Source organism: Castor canadensis, chromosome 6 (genome assembly GCF_047511655.1).
Source record: "Castor canadensis chromosome 6, mCasCan1.hap1v2, whole genome shotgun sequence".
Lineage (NCBI taxonomy): Eukaryota > Metazoa > Chordata > Mammalia > Rodentia > Castoridae > Castor > Castor canadensis.
The window spans coordinates 16982933-16998538 of record NC_133391.1 but is presented as its reverse complement, the minus strand read 5'-3'; the positions used below and the strand labels follow the sequence as shown (position 1 = coordinate 16998538).

Below are 15606 nucleotides of genomic sequence, written 5' to 3'. Positions count from 1 at the left end.
AAATGATTACTACAATCAAGAAAATTAGCATACCCATCACCTCACAGAATTACCTCATTGATTTGTGGTAAGAGTACCTAAAGTCTCTCTTCACAAATTTCCAATATGCAGTGTAGTATTGACTACAGTCCCCATGCTGTACACATGCTCTCTAGAGTAGTCATCCTGTGTAAGTGCAAGTTTGTACTGTTTGACGTGTATCTCCCCACTTTCTCCCCTCCCTGCCTGGTAACAGCATTCTACTGTCTGTTTCTATGTGTGCAACTTTTTATAGATAACACGTGTAACAAAAATCATGTAGTATTTTTCCTTCTGTATGTGGCTTATTTTACTTACCACAGTGTCTACAGGTTTAGCTGTGTTCTTGGAAATGGCAGTGTCTCTTAAGTCTGAATAATACTCCATTGTACATATTTGCCTCAGTTTCATAATCCATTCATTCCTAGGATTTTACAAATATTTAAAGGCTTTAAAAAATTTAAAGGACAATATGCAACAGATTGTATGGATTGCAAAGCCTAAAATGTTTGCTATCTAGACTTCTACAGATGTTTGTTGACATAAACTCAAGTAGACTCTTCAGAGAGTGTCCATGGGAGCAGTCTTCCTTAAGTTTGTTAATTTTTTTTGAAGTACTGGAATTTGAACTCAGGGTTTCACTCTTGCAAAGCAGGTGCTCTGCCACACTCCCAGTCCATTTTGCTCTGGTTATAGTTGGAGATGGGGGTCTCACTAACTGTTTGCCTGGGTCAGCCTTGAACCAAGATTCTCCCAATCTCAGCTTCCCAAGTAGTTAGGATTACAGGCATGAGGTACCAGTGCCTGGCTTGAGTTTATATTTTTTTTTACTCGTTTATTCATATGTGCATACATTGTTTGGGCCATTTCTCCCCCTTCTCCCCCTCCCATCTCTCCCCTCCCCCCATCCCACCCCCTGCTTCCAGGCTTGAGTTTATAATTTTGGTAACAGCTTTTCTGTGCCCTTCCTACTTAAAAGGCATTTTTGCTGGGTATAACATTCTAGTCTCCTTTTCTGTATGCTAAATAAATTCATCCAGCCAGGCACTGGGGGCTGGCACCTATAATTCTAGCTACTCAGGAGGCTGAGATCAGGAGAGTCATGGTTTGAAGTCAGCCCTAGGCAAATAGTTCATGAGGCCTTATCTCAGAAAAACCCATCACAAAACAGGGGTGCTGGAGTGGCTTAAGTGGTAGAGCATCTGCCTAGCGAGAATGAGGCCCTGAGTTCAAACAACAGTACTGCCAAAAAAAAAAAAAAGATTGACCATTTTTTATAATAAAAAGTATTGATGTTACATAAGAGAAGAAAACCATTAGCCAATATCTCTGGTGAACATAGGTATAAAAATCCTCAACAAGATATTAATAAACCAAAATTTTAGTAGCATGTTAGAAAGGTATTCATCATGAACAAGTGGGATTTATCCCTGGAGTGCATGGATGATTCAGCATATACAAATAAATGTGATGTACCACAATAATATATGATCATCTTAAAGATACACGATCATCTCAACAGATGCAGAAAAAGCATTCCAAAAAAAAAAAAATCCAACAAACTTTCCTGATACAAACTCTCAACAAATTAAGTGTAAAGGAATATACCTCAATACAATGAATGCCATATAACTTTTCCTCTATGATGAGGAACAAGACAGGGGTGTCCACTGTCACCACTTCTATTCAACATAGTAATAGAAGTACTAGCCAGAGGAATAAGAGAAAGAAATAAAACTTGTACAAATTGTAAAGGAAGAAGTTATCTCTGCTGGTAATATGATCCTGTACACAGTTGGAACTAATAAATGAATTCAGTAAAGTTTCAGAAATACCCAAAAACAAAATTAAGAAAACAATCCCATTCCTCATAGCTAACAAAACAAAACCTTAGGAGTAAATTTATTAAAGGAGGTGAAAGACTTCTATACTGAAAAACCTTGATGAAAGAAACTGAAGAAGAATACAAACTAGTGGAGAGATTTTATGGTCATGAATTGGAAGAATTAGTATTGTTAAAATGCCTGTCCTGCCAAAAGTGGTCTACAAACTTAATACAGTGCCTACCAAAATTTCTTTATCCAGACAGGACTTTTTCCCTCCAAGTCCAATAATTATACTATAATACATCTTGATGTTTCATCATAAAGCAGAGGTTCTCAGAAGTGCATAATGTGTTCTGATCATTTTTTCCTCTTCATTGTTTTATTTTTAAAATATCTCTTCTAAGCTGGGCATGGTGGTACATGTCTATAATCCCAGAACTGTAGAGGCTGAGGCAGAACGACTGCAAGTTCCATCCTGTCTTAAAAAAACCCAAAATTCTTCTATTTCTAATTACTTTAATTTGGAGAGCATTTAAATCTTTGATGGCATTCTTTTTTGCTTTAAGTTTAAGGATATTAAAGAAGAAGACAAGTTTAACCCTTGTCTTCCTTCTAGCTTAGTTTTCATGTCTTAAATGACTTAAAATTTTATGTCTAGTCTTTCCTTGAGTTCAGCTACTTCATTTCATACTTTGTGCTGTTATTTCATGACTAGTATCATGTTTTACATGTCTCTGAGCTTGTTTTTCAATAGGAAGTTATAACTTTAGCGTGTTTTATAGGCAAGTCTTTCTGGATGTTTTCCTTGTCCACGTGGATGTTATTCTCCTTAATCACTTTTTTCTTTGAATAACTTTGTGTGAGTTTTGACTTGATAGTTGTTGCTCATTTTCTTATGAAAATAGTTTTCTTCAGCTTGCAGAAGGGACTATGGCTCAGGCCATGTTTATTAGTTTCACAGATCTCCTCTTGTGTTTTTCTGGTGAAATGTTTGTTTCCCAAGATTTTCTGCCATTAATCAGCTTTTTGTTACTATAACAAAAGACTTTAGACAAGTAACCTAGAAATGGTTTATTTTGCTCACAGTTTGGAGGTTCCAGCCCGTGGTTTTGGGCCTCTGACAGGATAGCACACCATAGCAGGAGCTCATAGCAGAGCAGACTGCTTCCTTCATAACCAGAAAGCAAAGTACAAGATCTAGGGTCCCACAGTCCCCTCGGTACACCCCCCGTGACCTAAGGACCTCTCACTAGGCCCTACCTCCCAAAAGCTCCAACACCTCCCAATTGTGAGGCTCTGGTGATCAAATCCTGCAGAGGACAGTGAACATGCAACTGCAGCACTATCCCCCCCATTTGTGTCTGCAGCTTGCTGACCTTTGTCTCATGTTTACAAGCCCAGTTCTGAGCCTACTTCTAGAGATTTCTCCTCAGTGTGGCATGGTGTCCTGGATAGGGGCTTTGACTGATTGGTTTCAAAAATCCACGTTTCTTCAGCAGTGCAGCACTTGCCTAGCATGCACCAGGCCCTAGGTTTGATTCCCCAGCATTGCAAGGAAAAGGAAAAAGCAAAAGGCTCATGTTTCCCTGGCTTCTCTGGCCCTTTCAGAGCTTACCATGGGCTCCTTGCTTCCATCTTTTGCTTTGGGTGAAACGTCCCTGCTCAACTGGTGTTCTGCAGTAGATCTGCTGGTATTTTAGAGTACAGCTATGACTGTTTGGGTGTTTTCTCTTCTCAGCTTTCATTGCTTCTGCTTCCTCCACGGAAGCATTCATCCCATGTACGTGTCCCACTATTGCCAGTTGTCTCTACCCACTTGTATTTTGGAGTTTGTGGACTACTTTGCCACCTTGCTTTGTAAATGTTATTTGTGGTTTTGTTATATGATTGTATTGTCTGTTTCAAACAGAGATTAAAGAACTATTCTAGGCTGGGCATGGTGGTACATACATACCTGTAATCTCAGAGGCAAAAGTAAGTGATCACAGTTCAAGGTTGTCCAGACAAAAGTGTGAGACCCTATCTGAAAAACAAGTTAATAAAAAGGACTGAGTAGAATAGTCAAAAATAACTTCAGTTTTGTTTTGGATGGCCAGAAGAATGTGGCTTTCACCTGAGATTAGATTGTGGGTACAGTAGGTTTGGGATTCAGATCAGGATTTTGGTTTGGTCTTATGTTGAACTTGAGATGGTTACTAGACTTCTGATTGAAGATTTCCCTTGATCCTGCGAGACCCACTGTCGTATGAGCCAAAACAGAAAGACATTGTTTATTATCAAGAGCTGCAGAACATGGAGAAGTTAGAAAAAAATAACCCCTCTTCTCTCATTCTGGCTTGATGTATACTCACACTATAAATGTGTACATAGTGTTTTTACACAACTGGATTTCTGTTGTGCACATATTTTTAAATCTCACAGGTCAAAAGCTGAGCATTTTCTAATGTTGAAATAATTTTCTTTTTTTTTTTCATTTTTCTTTTATTATTCATATGTGCATACAAGGATTGGTTCATTTCTCCCCCCTGCCCCCACCCCCTCCCTTACCACCCACTCCGCCCCCTCCCTTCCCCCCCCAATACCCAGCAGAAACTATTTTGCCCTTATTTCTAATTTTGTTGTAGAGAGAGTATAAGCAATAATAGGAAGGAACAAGGGTTTTTGCTGGTTGAGATAAGGATAGCTATACAGGGAGTTGACTCACATTGATTTCCTGTGCATGTGTGTTACCTTCTAGGTTAATTCTTTTTGATCTAACCTTTTCTCTAGTTCCTGGTCCCCTTTTCCTATTGGCCTCAGTTGCTTTTAAGGTATCTGCTTTAGTTTCTCTGCGTTAAGGGCAACAAATGCTAGCTAATTTTTTAGGTGTCTTACCTATCCTCAGCCCTCCCTTGTGTGCTAAAGCTTTTATCATGTGCTCAAAGTCCGATCCCCTTGTTGTGTTTGCCCTTGATCTAATGTCCACATATGAGGGAGAACATACGATTTTTGGTTTTTTGAGCCAGGCTAACCTCACTCAGAATGATGTTCTCCTGAAATAATTTTCGAGAGCATGGTTTTCAGTGGTACTTCATCATTTATCTCACCGTGTAATCAATTGGATTAGGTACTATGTATGCTTTGGCTCATCGCTTTCTGTGTGTCCCTTCTAGCCCTCATGTTTGCTTTCCTATAGTAGTTGCTGCTTGTCATAATTCAGACCTATGGTTTAGCAGATGGCCTGGCTGTAGTATTAACTTAAAATGAGTGTCACGGAGGATTAGACCCACCTCAGTCATTCAACGCTTTGACTCTGACCCTTGTTGCGGGGAGCAACTGCCACTTGAGTGTTGCAAAGGGAAAGATCTGGATACCTGCAACTTGGGGAGAACTTGCTGATCCACAGAAGTCTTGCCTTGCTGTGTCTGGGATGTGGGTTTTGAAATACTTCAATTGTCCGGCACTATGTTTGAGGTCCCAGGTTGCTAGTGGGTACCAGAATGGTAACTACAACTAGTTCATACCCCAGGACTTGTCAGCACCACATGTGGGTTAATTTCTGGAAGGACTGAAAGGGATGGAAGGTTTGATGAGCTCCATTTTTAGGTCATTGTCTAGAAAGGAAAATCATACTATCTGTACCAGGTCTGTTTCCCTCTACTGGCTGTACACCTTGAATAAGGGTTGGCAAGTTTGTTCTGTAAGGGACTAGATGTGTTGATTTTTGCAGGTCACATGATTTCTGTTGCAAGGCTTGATCTCTGCTATTGTAGAGCGAAAGCAGCCACAGACAATACAGAAGCAAACAGGCATGGCTGTGTTTTAGTAAAACTTTATTTATAGTTGGATGTGGTGGCCCACACATGTAATCCTAGCACTTGGTAGGCTGAAGTAGGAAGATTGTAAGTTCGAGGCCAGCCTTGCTACATAGCAAGACCCTGTCTAAAAATAACCCAATCAAAACAAAAACAAAAAAACTCCAAAAAAGCTTTATATACAAAATAAATAAAGGCAGCAGGCCACATTTGTGTCATAGTTTGTCATCTCCTGCTTCTGGAAATGTTTTAGAAACTGTATATCTGAAGCTATTATCTCCAACCTCTGAGGATCAGAGTTTTTCTTAGATTATAGAGCTGGACCCTACAGGCCCAACTACCAGGACCATCCTTTCTCCCATTACACTGTGCTGCCTCTTTGAGAAAGGTAAATTTGATAACTAGAACTCATGGGAAGATAGAAAGGGTGAGCCTAGAGAGCTGACTTAGGTCCAGGAAGCAACTATTAAGATTCAGGTGTGGCTCGCTAACCAGACCGGGAACTCCTTTAGGGTTGGGGCCATACCCTGCCTTGTTCTCATTCCCTTGTTTTAATTAGCTATCCTTATAACTCAACAGATGTCTTTATTGAGCCTGACAAGTGCACACTATGTAAACACTATTGTTTCCTTCTCTCCTCCCACCCCCTCATCAGCAGCCTTAGTACATCCTTAGCTCTCCTCACCTGCTGCTCTCTAAACTTACCAGGTTCTTCCATGACTGAGAAGGTTAATGTGGTCTTTCTGTGAGGAAGGCAGCACCTGAGGACACCTCTCCCCCGCCACACACACACCCTGTATTTTCTTAGGACATATTCTTAGATCAGGGTTGACTTTTTTTTTTTTTTTAATGAGCTTTGTTTGTAAATATTTCGTGTTTTTTGAGCCACATGGTCTCTATCTCAACTACCCAGCTCTGCCATTGTAGCAGAAGAGCAGCTGTAGACAACACATAAAGGATATATTTTGCTGTGTTCTAATAAAACTTTTATTATGGAGATTGAAATTTGAGTTTCGTATGATTTTGTTGTATTATAAAATATTCTTTTAAAGAAATCTAATATTCTTAGCTTGAAGACCAGCCCAAAACAGGAAGTATAATTAATTTGATCTGTGACCCACAGATTGTAGCCCTTGCTTTAGCTGTTTAGTGACTTGCCTAACTCATATCCCAGCCCATGGGAATGGCCTGACATGCATTCCCATAACATTGTTTCTAACGCCTATTGCTACAATTATCATGCTGCTTACTAGTCATGTGGATGTTTGTCACTGGATTCTGAACCCCTCAAGAGGTGGACTATGGGCTAGTTAGTGCAGTACTGGGGTTTGAACTCAGGGCCTTGTGCTTGCTAGACAGATATACTACCACTTAAGCCATGTCTCCATCCTTTTTTAATTATTTTTTTAGTAGGATCTTATGCTTATATCTGGGTTGGCCTGGACCACTATTCTCCCAATCCTGCTTCTTGCATAGTTGGGATTATAGGTGCACCACACCACACCCATCTTTTTTATTGGTTGAAATGGGGTCTTGCAAACTTTTTTCCAGGACTAACCTCAAGCCATGATTTTCTTGATTTCTACCTCCAGGTAGCTAGGATTACAGGAATGAGCCACTGTATCTGGTGCTAGTCAGTTATCTTTACATGTCTAGTATCTTAACACTTGGCCTGGCACATAGCAGGTATCTAAAACATCTTTGTTGAGTTTGAATTTTATGCTAAGTAAATATAAAATGCCATTTATATTGATCCTAAAGAGAAGCTCCTGTTGATATGCAGTAGGCCTTCCCATGTTCTTCCCCTTAGCACCCTTGGTAACTGTTTAGTATGGTAGATCTTGTGACTCCGTGGTTCCATAACAAAACCCTTACCAAAGTCTTTCATTTTAACATTCTTCCTCTTCCAGACAAGGAATGATTAGACTTTCACTTCAGATCATTTATTCAGTCATAATGATGAAGGCTGTCACTGCCCTTATGAACCAGCGCTACGCATGGTGTGAGATGATAATAGTTGGTGCTTCTTGAGCACTTGTGCATTACAGTCAACCCCAGTTTTTTTCTAGACTTTTGGTAGCTTTCTGATTGCTATCGATTTATATCTTTTTCTTTGTTTCTCCTTACCTCAAACAAAACAGCAGCAACATAAATGCTATGACACCATCCATTCAGTTCTTTGGGTCAGATATGAATTAATCATAGACTCCTTTCTGTCACCCACCATATCTAATTAGCCACTGGGACTTACTAGTTTTTAATAGTATCTTTGGAATTTGTCTTCTATCTATTTTTATCTCCTTTGATCCAATTGAAACCTTAATCATTTCTAAACTCTTCCAAAATACAGTGTCTTTCCTGATTTTCCTGACCTTAGTTGCCTGATCTTTAGTCTCCTCTTACTATAGTTATTATATCAAATGCTGATACTAACATGCTCATATCAGTCTTATTGTTAAATTCTTTCACTTATTCCTCATCATTTTTTAGGTTAAGCCAACTTCCCAGTCATGACTCAGTGTTATCTAGATGCTTAACATTACATGTATGTTTCAGAGTTCAGAATTGTCTGGATTTGGGAAGGGTGATATGGTCTGTGAGGCACTGTTCATACCTAGTGGAATAAAGAAACACACACACCTTTTTGGTTCACATAAGATTTTGCTGCCAAATTGTTACTGGAACTCATGACACTTCAGGGAGGAGGTTTCCACCAGGCCTTTGGGTACTTAGTTTGTGATATTATCACAGACAATAATTTTAAAGACACATCGAGGTAGAGGCTAAAAAAGTTCATTAGTAAAGTAAAGCAGAGGAAACATAGAAACATGGTACACTGCCCAGACATGAGTGCAGACACATCTGATAACAGGTACAATAAAGTGCTGTAACATCAGGGGTTTTTATGGTGAAAAAGCAGGTTGGGGATTTAGCTTGAATTTACCTTGAGAAAAGTGGCTCTCTTTGTTCTGACACACTGTAAATCAGTTGCTTTTGCTGTTATCCTGTCTTCTCAGTTGAGCCCAGTGATTTCAAGGTTGGCCTGCTCCTTAAATTTTGTCACTGTGACATAGATGTGTGAGCATCCCTTTAAACAAAGGATGGGTCCTGCCAGATGCTCCCTTAAAGACAGGTGTCCAGCCTGTGATAAGTATTTTTCTTTGTAGACACTTTTTGTGCCCAGAGGAGTCATTTTCCCGAGTTCTTTCCCAGGATGTGTCTTTCTTTAAGATGTCCTTGCTCATTTCTCAGTGCACTAATCATTTTTGGGCAAGTGGGCAAAGTCAGCTGGAGAGCAGCTCTTCTTCCTTTTTTTTTCTTTTTACTAAATGCTGCAGCTTGTTGGTAATGCACGTATGGCTTTAAGCAAAGAAAATAGTGACTGTGTGCTTTTAATCAAGCCATTTATTAATGCAGCATTCATCTCCGAATTCCTGGCTGCTGTTTCCTGTGCCTCATCTTTCCTGATCTCTCTTGACTCAAAATGAGTTCCAAGGAAGTATTTATGTTTGAACTGTTTAGATTTTCAAGTTTGGGATAAGAGATTGTAGCCTCATAGATATCCAGGGGTCTGCTGGAGTTGGCCCACCCCAGCTTTAGAGAGCCCATTTGTGCATTTTTTCCCAGTTCTGCAGCAAGTAGCTCAAAGTAGGGATATTTATACCATGGACACGCTGCAAATCATGCTGTCTTCTACCTGAAGAGAAGGTCATTAAACATCACCAGGTCAGCACAGTGTCTCTGGTGTACATAGACTACAGTGAATGTTTTTATCATCATGAAAACCAACTTGTCCACTCTGCTCTGTAGAGCAAAAGGATGCAGTTTTCAGAGATGTATATAATGTAAGAATTAAGGTGATCAACAGGATGACAGTAAGATACTGGGGAAACACCTTTGGAGTCAGATGTAGGCTCAAGTCTCACTTCATTATTTCTAGAATATGTGTGATCCTGGAAAAATCAATTACTTTTACAGGGTTCAGTTTAACTTTTGAAAAATAAAGACTGATACAATCTCTCTTCTAAGGTTGTTTTAAAAATTAAATTAGATATATACAAAGTACTAGACATAGATGAACAGAAAATATTACTATTTGTTTACTGTAAGTTTTTTTCCCCAGGAGGTTTTTATCTCCGTAGCCAGGATCCCCATTCTTTGAAATTTCTAATGCACACCCAGTAAATATCATGCAGCTTAGCACTTGGATGTTCTCCAGTGTTCATCCAGCATGTTGATTAGATGTGGTCTTATAAAGATGGAACACCAGTTTGAAAAAGGCAGAGAGGAGGGAAGGGATCTAAGGGAATATAACAGAGGGGGAGAACTTGTTTAAAGCAGACGGTAAGCATCTATGGAATTATCACAATGAAACTCCCCTGCGCTATTAATATGTGCTTAAAAAAAAGTTGTAATGTCTCGAGCGTGTTTCTATAAACTGTTTTTTGCATGAAAAGAAGCTTTTAGTTATTCACCTAATAAACATTTATAGGCATTTATTCTATGTTAATATATTAGGTGCTGCTGTGCTAATGAGATTAAGACCCTCCTTATGGTCTGGCAGAATAGTATATGAGTGGACAAAAAAGCTGACTGCAGGGGAATTAGGAGGCTTTGTAGTTAGTGATAGGTGACATTGATCAAGACTGCCTATCTTGGTTTTGAGGTTCATGTAGCACTTGTGAGCAAGGCATGTGTAATTATCCTACAAGCCTTGGAGGGTAAAAGATTAGGCTGCAGTAAGTGTAAACTGGACCTGTCCTGAGCAAACTCCGGTATTATTTACCCCAGTTAGGAACAACAAGCAAAGGTCATTAGAGATAGACCTACCAGAAGATTAGAGAGCAAAGAGGGTGGCAGGTTAAGCAGAGTCCTGGAGAGAAATTTGAAGGAGAAAAGGATGTGGTGTTGGGGTAGGAGGAAGGCTAGGTAGGTGGCCTCACAGAATCCCAGAGTAGAGTCTGTTGTTTTAGGGGTAGAGCCTTTTGCAGGGTTCTTATCCATGATGATTCTCTGGGAGAATCTGGATTAGGTTTGCCTGGTGTCTGTCTCGGAATGTAAGCCTCTCTTGAGCACTCCCACTCACAGTCATCTGGCCAGGATCTAATTCAGATGCTATTTAAACCCAGATTATAACCACATGTGATTATAACCATGCTAGGCTTAAATTTCCAGGTCTAGCACATATGTCCTGTAACATTGAACATCATAAACAACACTTTTTTTTTCTTCTGTACAAATAGGGTTCATTGAAAGTCAATGGAAAAATAGTACAAGTGAATATTTTGTGTTCATAGTGGTTTACAGGTGGGTGGCACACACCCCCCCCCTTGTTTAATATTGAAAAATTTCAAACATACACAAGTATTGAAAGAATTATACCCACCAGCTAAATCCTACAACTAACATTTTGCTACATTTACTTTATCACACATCTGTATATCTATCTGTTCCAAGTGGTCATCCATCAATACTTTTTTAAAAAATGCATTTCAAATAAATTGGCAATTTTTCTAAGCATTCTAATCTTTGTTACTTTTTTTCCTGGATGCTGTTAGTAATGTGTCAAGCCATTCTGTACAGATGGTTTCGAAGTCTGGTAAAAGTATAAAAACTTTATGTGCTCTCTTTTTGTGATTGCTTAATAATCCTGACAGTTATACTTTTTGAACTTACCAAAAAGAATTTGCAGTGGTTTTTAACACTCTTTTTAAATTTTGTAAGTGAATATTTCTTCATATTGTTTTCAGAGTGGAGAGATCCACAGACCAAGTCATCAAGCCTGTCAACGTGGGAGCTCTGTCAAAGTGGGTCGGGAAGATACCTCCAGATGTTTTACAGGACATGGCAGTGATCGCACCCATGCTTGCCAAACTTGGGTACGACCCATATGCCAATCCACCCAACTACGGGAAACCCGATCCCAAGATCCTGGAGAACACCAGAAGGGTGAGCAAGATGTCCAAACTGCCTGGGAAAGCTAGAAGTGGGTTTTGAGTCCTGAGTAGTTTTTCCTCATTTTATTTCTTGATTTAAAAAAAAAAAAAAAATATATATATATATATATATATTGGCAGTGCAGGTGCTCTACCCCTTGAGCTGCACCTCTAGCCCTATTTCTTGCTTTTTTATGATCAACAGATTAAGTTAGATTAGCTCTATTTCTGGAATGCTTTATTACCAAAAGTCTGCATTTTAAGGATAAGTCTGGCTCTTTGTAAGAGCTGTGGGACAGTTCTGACATGTTTTTGTACAGTTTCTGGGAACAGTGCTCGCTGTTGCTTACCACAGCTGTGCCACACAACACAGTACTAGTGACTGTGCTTCTAGTCCTTTCTTTAAGACTAATGGCTACTTTACTTTTAAACCCTTGGTTAGACGGGGTGTAATGTGATGATCCCTGAAGGGAGAAAGAGTATTGAACAGGTACAACTTATTAGCCCCGAGAGAAATTTGCTGATAAGGTGAAACTACACTTTTTCTTTTAATACATTAAATTCATGACTTTATAAAATATTGTTTCAGAAAGTGCTGAAAACGCAAAAGAGCTAATCTGAATAAACATCTCACCAGTTAGGTCTACTTCAGATCAGACCTTATAGATCCAGATTACATTATTTTGTTTTATTTTGTTTTTATTTGTTTGGTTTTGAGGCAGGGTCTTGCCTTGTAACCCCTCCTGCCTCCTGAGTGCTGGAATTACAGGTGTGAACCACCACACCCGCTTAAATTTTTTAAATTTACCATTTTAGCAGTTTTTAAGTATACATTTCAGTAACATTAAATACATTTACCCATCACCACCATCCATCACCAGAATTTTCTCACATTCTCAAATAGAAACTCCGTACCTATTAAACTACATCCCTCCATTCCCTTCTCCCCAAGCCCCTGGCAGCCACAGTTCTACTTCCTGTTTCTAAAGGCTGTTCTTTTTGAAACTTCAGTTCAGACAAGAGAGCCATGTTAGGCTAGGCTCACCCATAGGCTGTTTGATGTCCAAGATGAAAATGCTTGGCTTTCTTTGGACATCTTTGTTCATGTCACTGTCCCTCATTCCCACACCTCATAGCATATCATCTTATTTTATCTTTCTTTTTTTTTTCTCCTTTTTATTTTATCTTTCTTCTGATGCCTTAATTGAGAAAAAGTTTGTTTCATGATATTTATATCTAACCAGGTCAGAGTATCTGAGGGTTTTTTTTTTTTCGTTTATTCATATAATCTGAGTTTTTTTTAAGGTGCTTGATACATGCTGATAAAATTTTTAAAAATACTTTTGAACATCTTGCACAATGGAGGTGATTTCAGTTTAGAGTTTTGCTAATTTTACTAGGCTTCCACGTTCTCTTAGGTATTACTTTCATTTTTTTTCACTTCATCATTACAGGCAATATAGGGAGAGCTATTGTAAACATATATAAAGGTAATTTTTTTATTTTTAAATAGTCTCTATCCTTTTTATACTTTTCATATAAGCATTTTTGCTATGAAAATAATAGAAGTTCATTATATAGAACTTACAAAACTAAAAAGGTAAGAAAATAAAAATCACTTGTAACATTACTGCCCAGAACCATACTTTCTTAGTATTTTGATGTCTTCCCTCTTCCTCTGTGTACTTCATTAACCAAATGTTAGGAAAAACGCCGCTCTCAAAGAAAGCTCACGAGAAAAGTCTCACATCCAGAGCAAAGTTTAATGGCAGGCCCAAACTGCCAGGCTGGTCAGGGAAAAGATGGCACAGCCCCGAGTCTGGGCGAGCAGTGGCTTTTATAGAAGGGGGAAGGTAAGGAAGTTAGTACAGGTTGCAGTAGTCTCTGGTAGGGGTGGGGCTGTCTTAGAGCTTGGGAATTTGTTTAAGGGCGGAGCTGCCATTTTGGCTGATTCACAAAATGGTGACATTATTGTTCCATCACCAAAGGTGAGATTATGTATGATATACTTAACCTTTATGCACACACAATTTTGCATCTTATCTATTTCTCCTAATAGTTACTAGCATTTTCCTGTTGTGTGCATCCTTCTTAAACATAACTTTTTGTGGTTATGTTAAATGTCCTCATAGGAACCATCTTAAATCCTCTCTGAAACATAGTGGTAAGTGAATGATAAATGAACAAACAAGCTATTTCCCTAGTGATGTTCTATGGCTCATCTTACCTTTTTCTCTGTGACAGATTGTGCTACAGTGAACATCTATACATATTTTAGGGTTTTCGTTAAGGTTACACTAACAAAAGAGAGTAAACTAGGGGCAGAAACTGAGATTTTTAAAGTCGCTTGATACATGTTGATAATTTGAAGAGATAAACAAAAACAAAACTTTCCAACTATCAGCTTAACTGAGGTGATTTTATTTTAGATTATTGCTAATTTTAGTAGGTGTTTTTTTTAAGATGTAACTGAACATTTTCCAGCTATTAAGTTGTGTATGTGTATAAATGAATTACCTATTAAGTTTCCAAAACTTTAATACGTGCTAAAGCTTTGTGAAGTAGGTTTATTAAAGTGAAGCAGACATCAGACAGGATAGCAGTCCTCAACAACAGCTTTGCAATTGCTAATCCATAGCTTTCTCTTCTGCACAATGCTGAAAGGGCTTCTATAGACCAGGTCCTTCTGTAAATGATGTTTTGAGGTTTCGCAGGACAGGAGACATTATACTTGTCCTACATACAAGTTGGCTTGGCTAGATTATTCTTGGCTTTCTCTAGTGGTAGGTTGGGATGAATGCTGTGGTTGAATCCATGTGACTAAAAGAATTTGTTTCATACACACTGTGGCTTTTGAAAGGGTTTCAAGTGCACACTAAGAAGAAAATCTTTCTTTTTTCTTTTGTCTCTGCCATCTCTAAAGTGACAAATAATTTTGAGGAAGAAAAGGTAAAATGTGAACTATAATTCCATTCTTGAGCCCTTTGTAGTAATGCATACCAGCTGGTGGTGTTTTTTGAATTGGAGTTTCATAGGCCTTCTTATGGAATAGGTCTACTACAAACAAAACCGTATGTATCTTGGAAGCTTTTCTGCCTGTAGTAACTTTACTTTGATGCTGAAACACCCAGAATTATTGATGATGAAGTTTTATAAAGTAATGCTTGCAAAGAGATCTCTATCAGAGATGGATTGCAGAGAGAGAGCATGGCTAGGGAAATTATTCCCTTATTTTTGGGGTGAGAGTAGGAGAAAAATCACATTTTGACTGGGAATTTGGAATCTCAACATCTAGAACTAAAAATGCTGGTTTTAATACAGTTCTAAGGAGTCCCATAGTAATGATGTCTGAGTCAGCACATTTTAGGGACATATTGCCCAAGTCTAAACAGAAAATCATGTGTTCAGGGCTGCTGTGACTCATATGGTAAACTGGAAGTGAAACACTAACAGATTCCATACCCTTTTCCACCATAGTCTCTAATCCCAAAATTGGAGCACATTTTGGTAATTAGTACCCTCCAGGTGATATCTCAGCCTTTGAGATTTAGGAACTTATTTGAGAAGCTGATGAAACCTGTGAATCTCTACCTCAGAAATATGGCAACATATACAGAATTCTACTCACAATTTCAGTGGATTCACAGATACCCCTGAAGCCCTTCAGATTAAGGCCTTTTATAGTGTCCTTGATCAAGCTCACCACTCATTTGTCTTTGATTGCAGCCCATTTGTGCATGATCATAACTCTGTATTTCTGCTTAGATCTCTTTCCTGAGTCAAGGCTCATTATTTCCAACTGCTTTTATATATCTCTACCACTGCTTCTGAGAACCTTAAATCAAATGCCCCAAATCAAACTTACTGTCCAGCTTTGTTCCCTGCTAGGCAGAAGCTAGATGGAATTGTTCACCAAACTGAGCAGGAATCCAGAGTAGGGTGTGAACAAGGCTGTGATTATCTGTGCTTATAGTGTCTGTGAGCCAGAGAGTAGATATGAATCAGAACACACAGGTCAAATTTAAAAACAAT

At 38.8% G+C, this 15606-nt stretch overlaps 1 protein-coding gene across 3 annotated transcripts in view; it reads left to right on the top strand.

Moving 5' to 3' along the window:
* The window catches only part of Tpst1 (tyrosylprotein sulfotransferase 1), a 153805-nt gene that overhangs the window by 110736 nt on the left and 27463 nt on the right, over positions 1 to 15606 (top strand). For all 3 annotated transcript variants that reach the window (XM_074075779.1, XM_020167395.2, XM_074075780.1), the window contains one exon: positions 11389 to 11587. In XM_074075779.1, coding sequence (XP_073931880.1) covers positions 11389 to 11587 — 199 coding nt within the window. The remainder of the gene's footprint in view (positions 1 to 11388; positions 11588 to 15606) is intronic.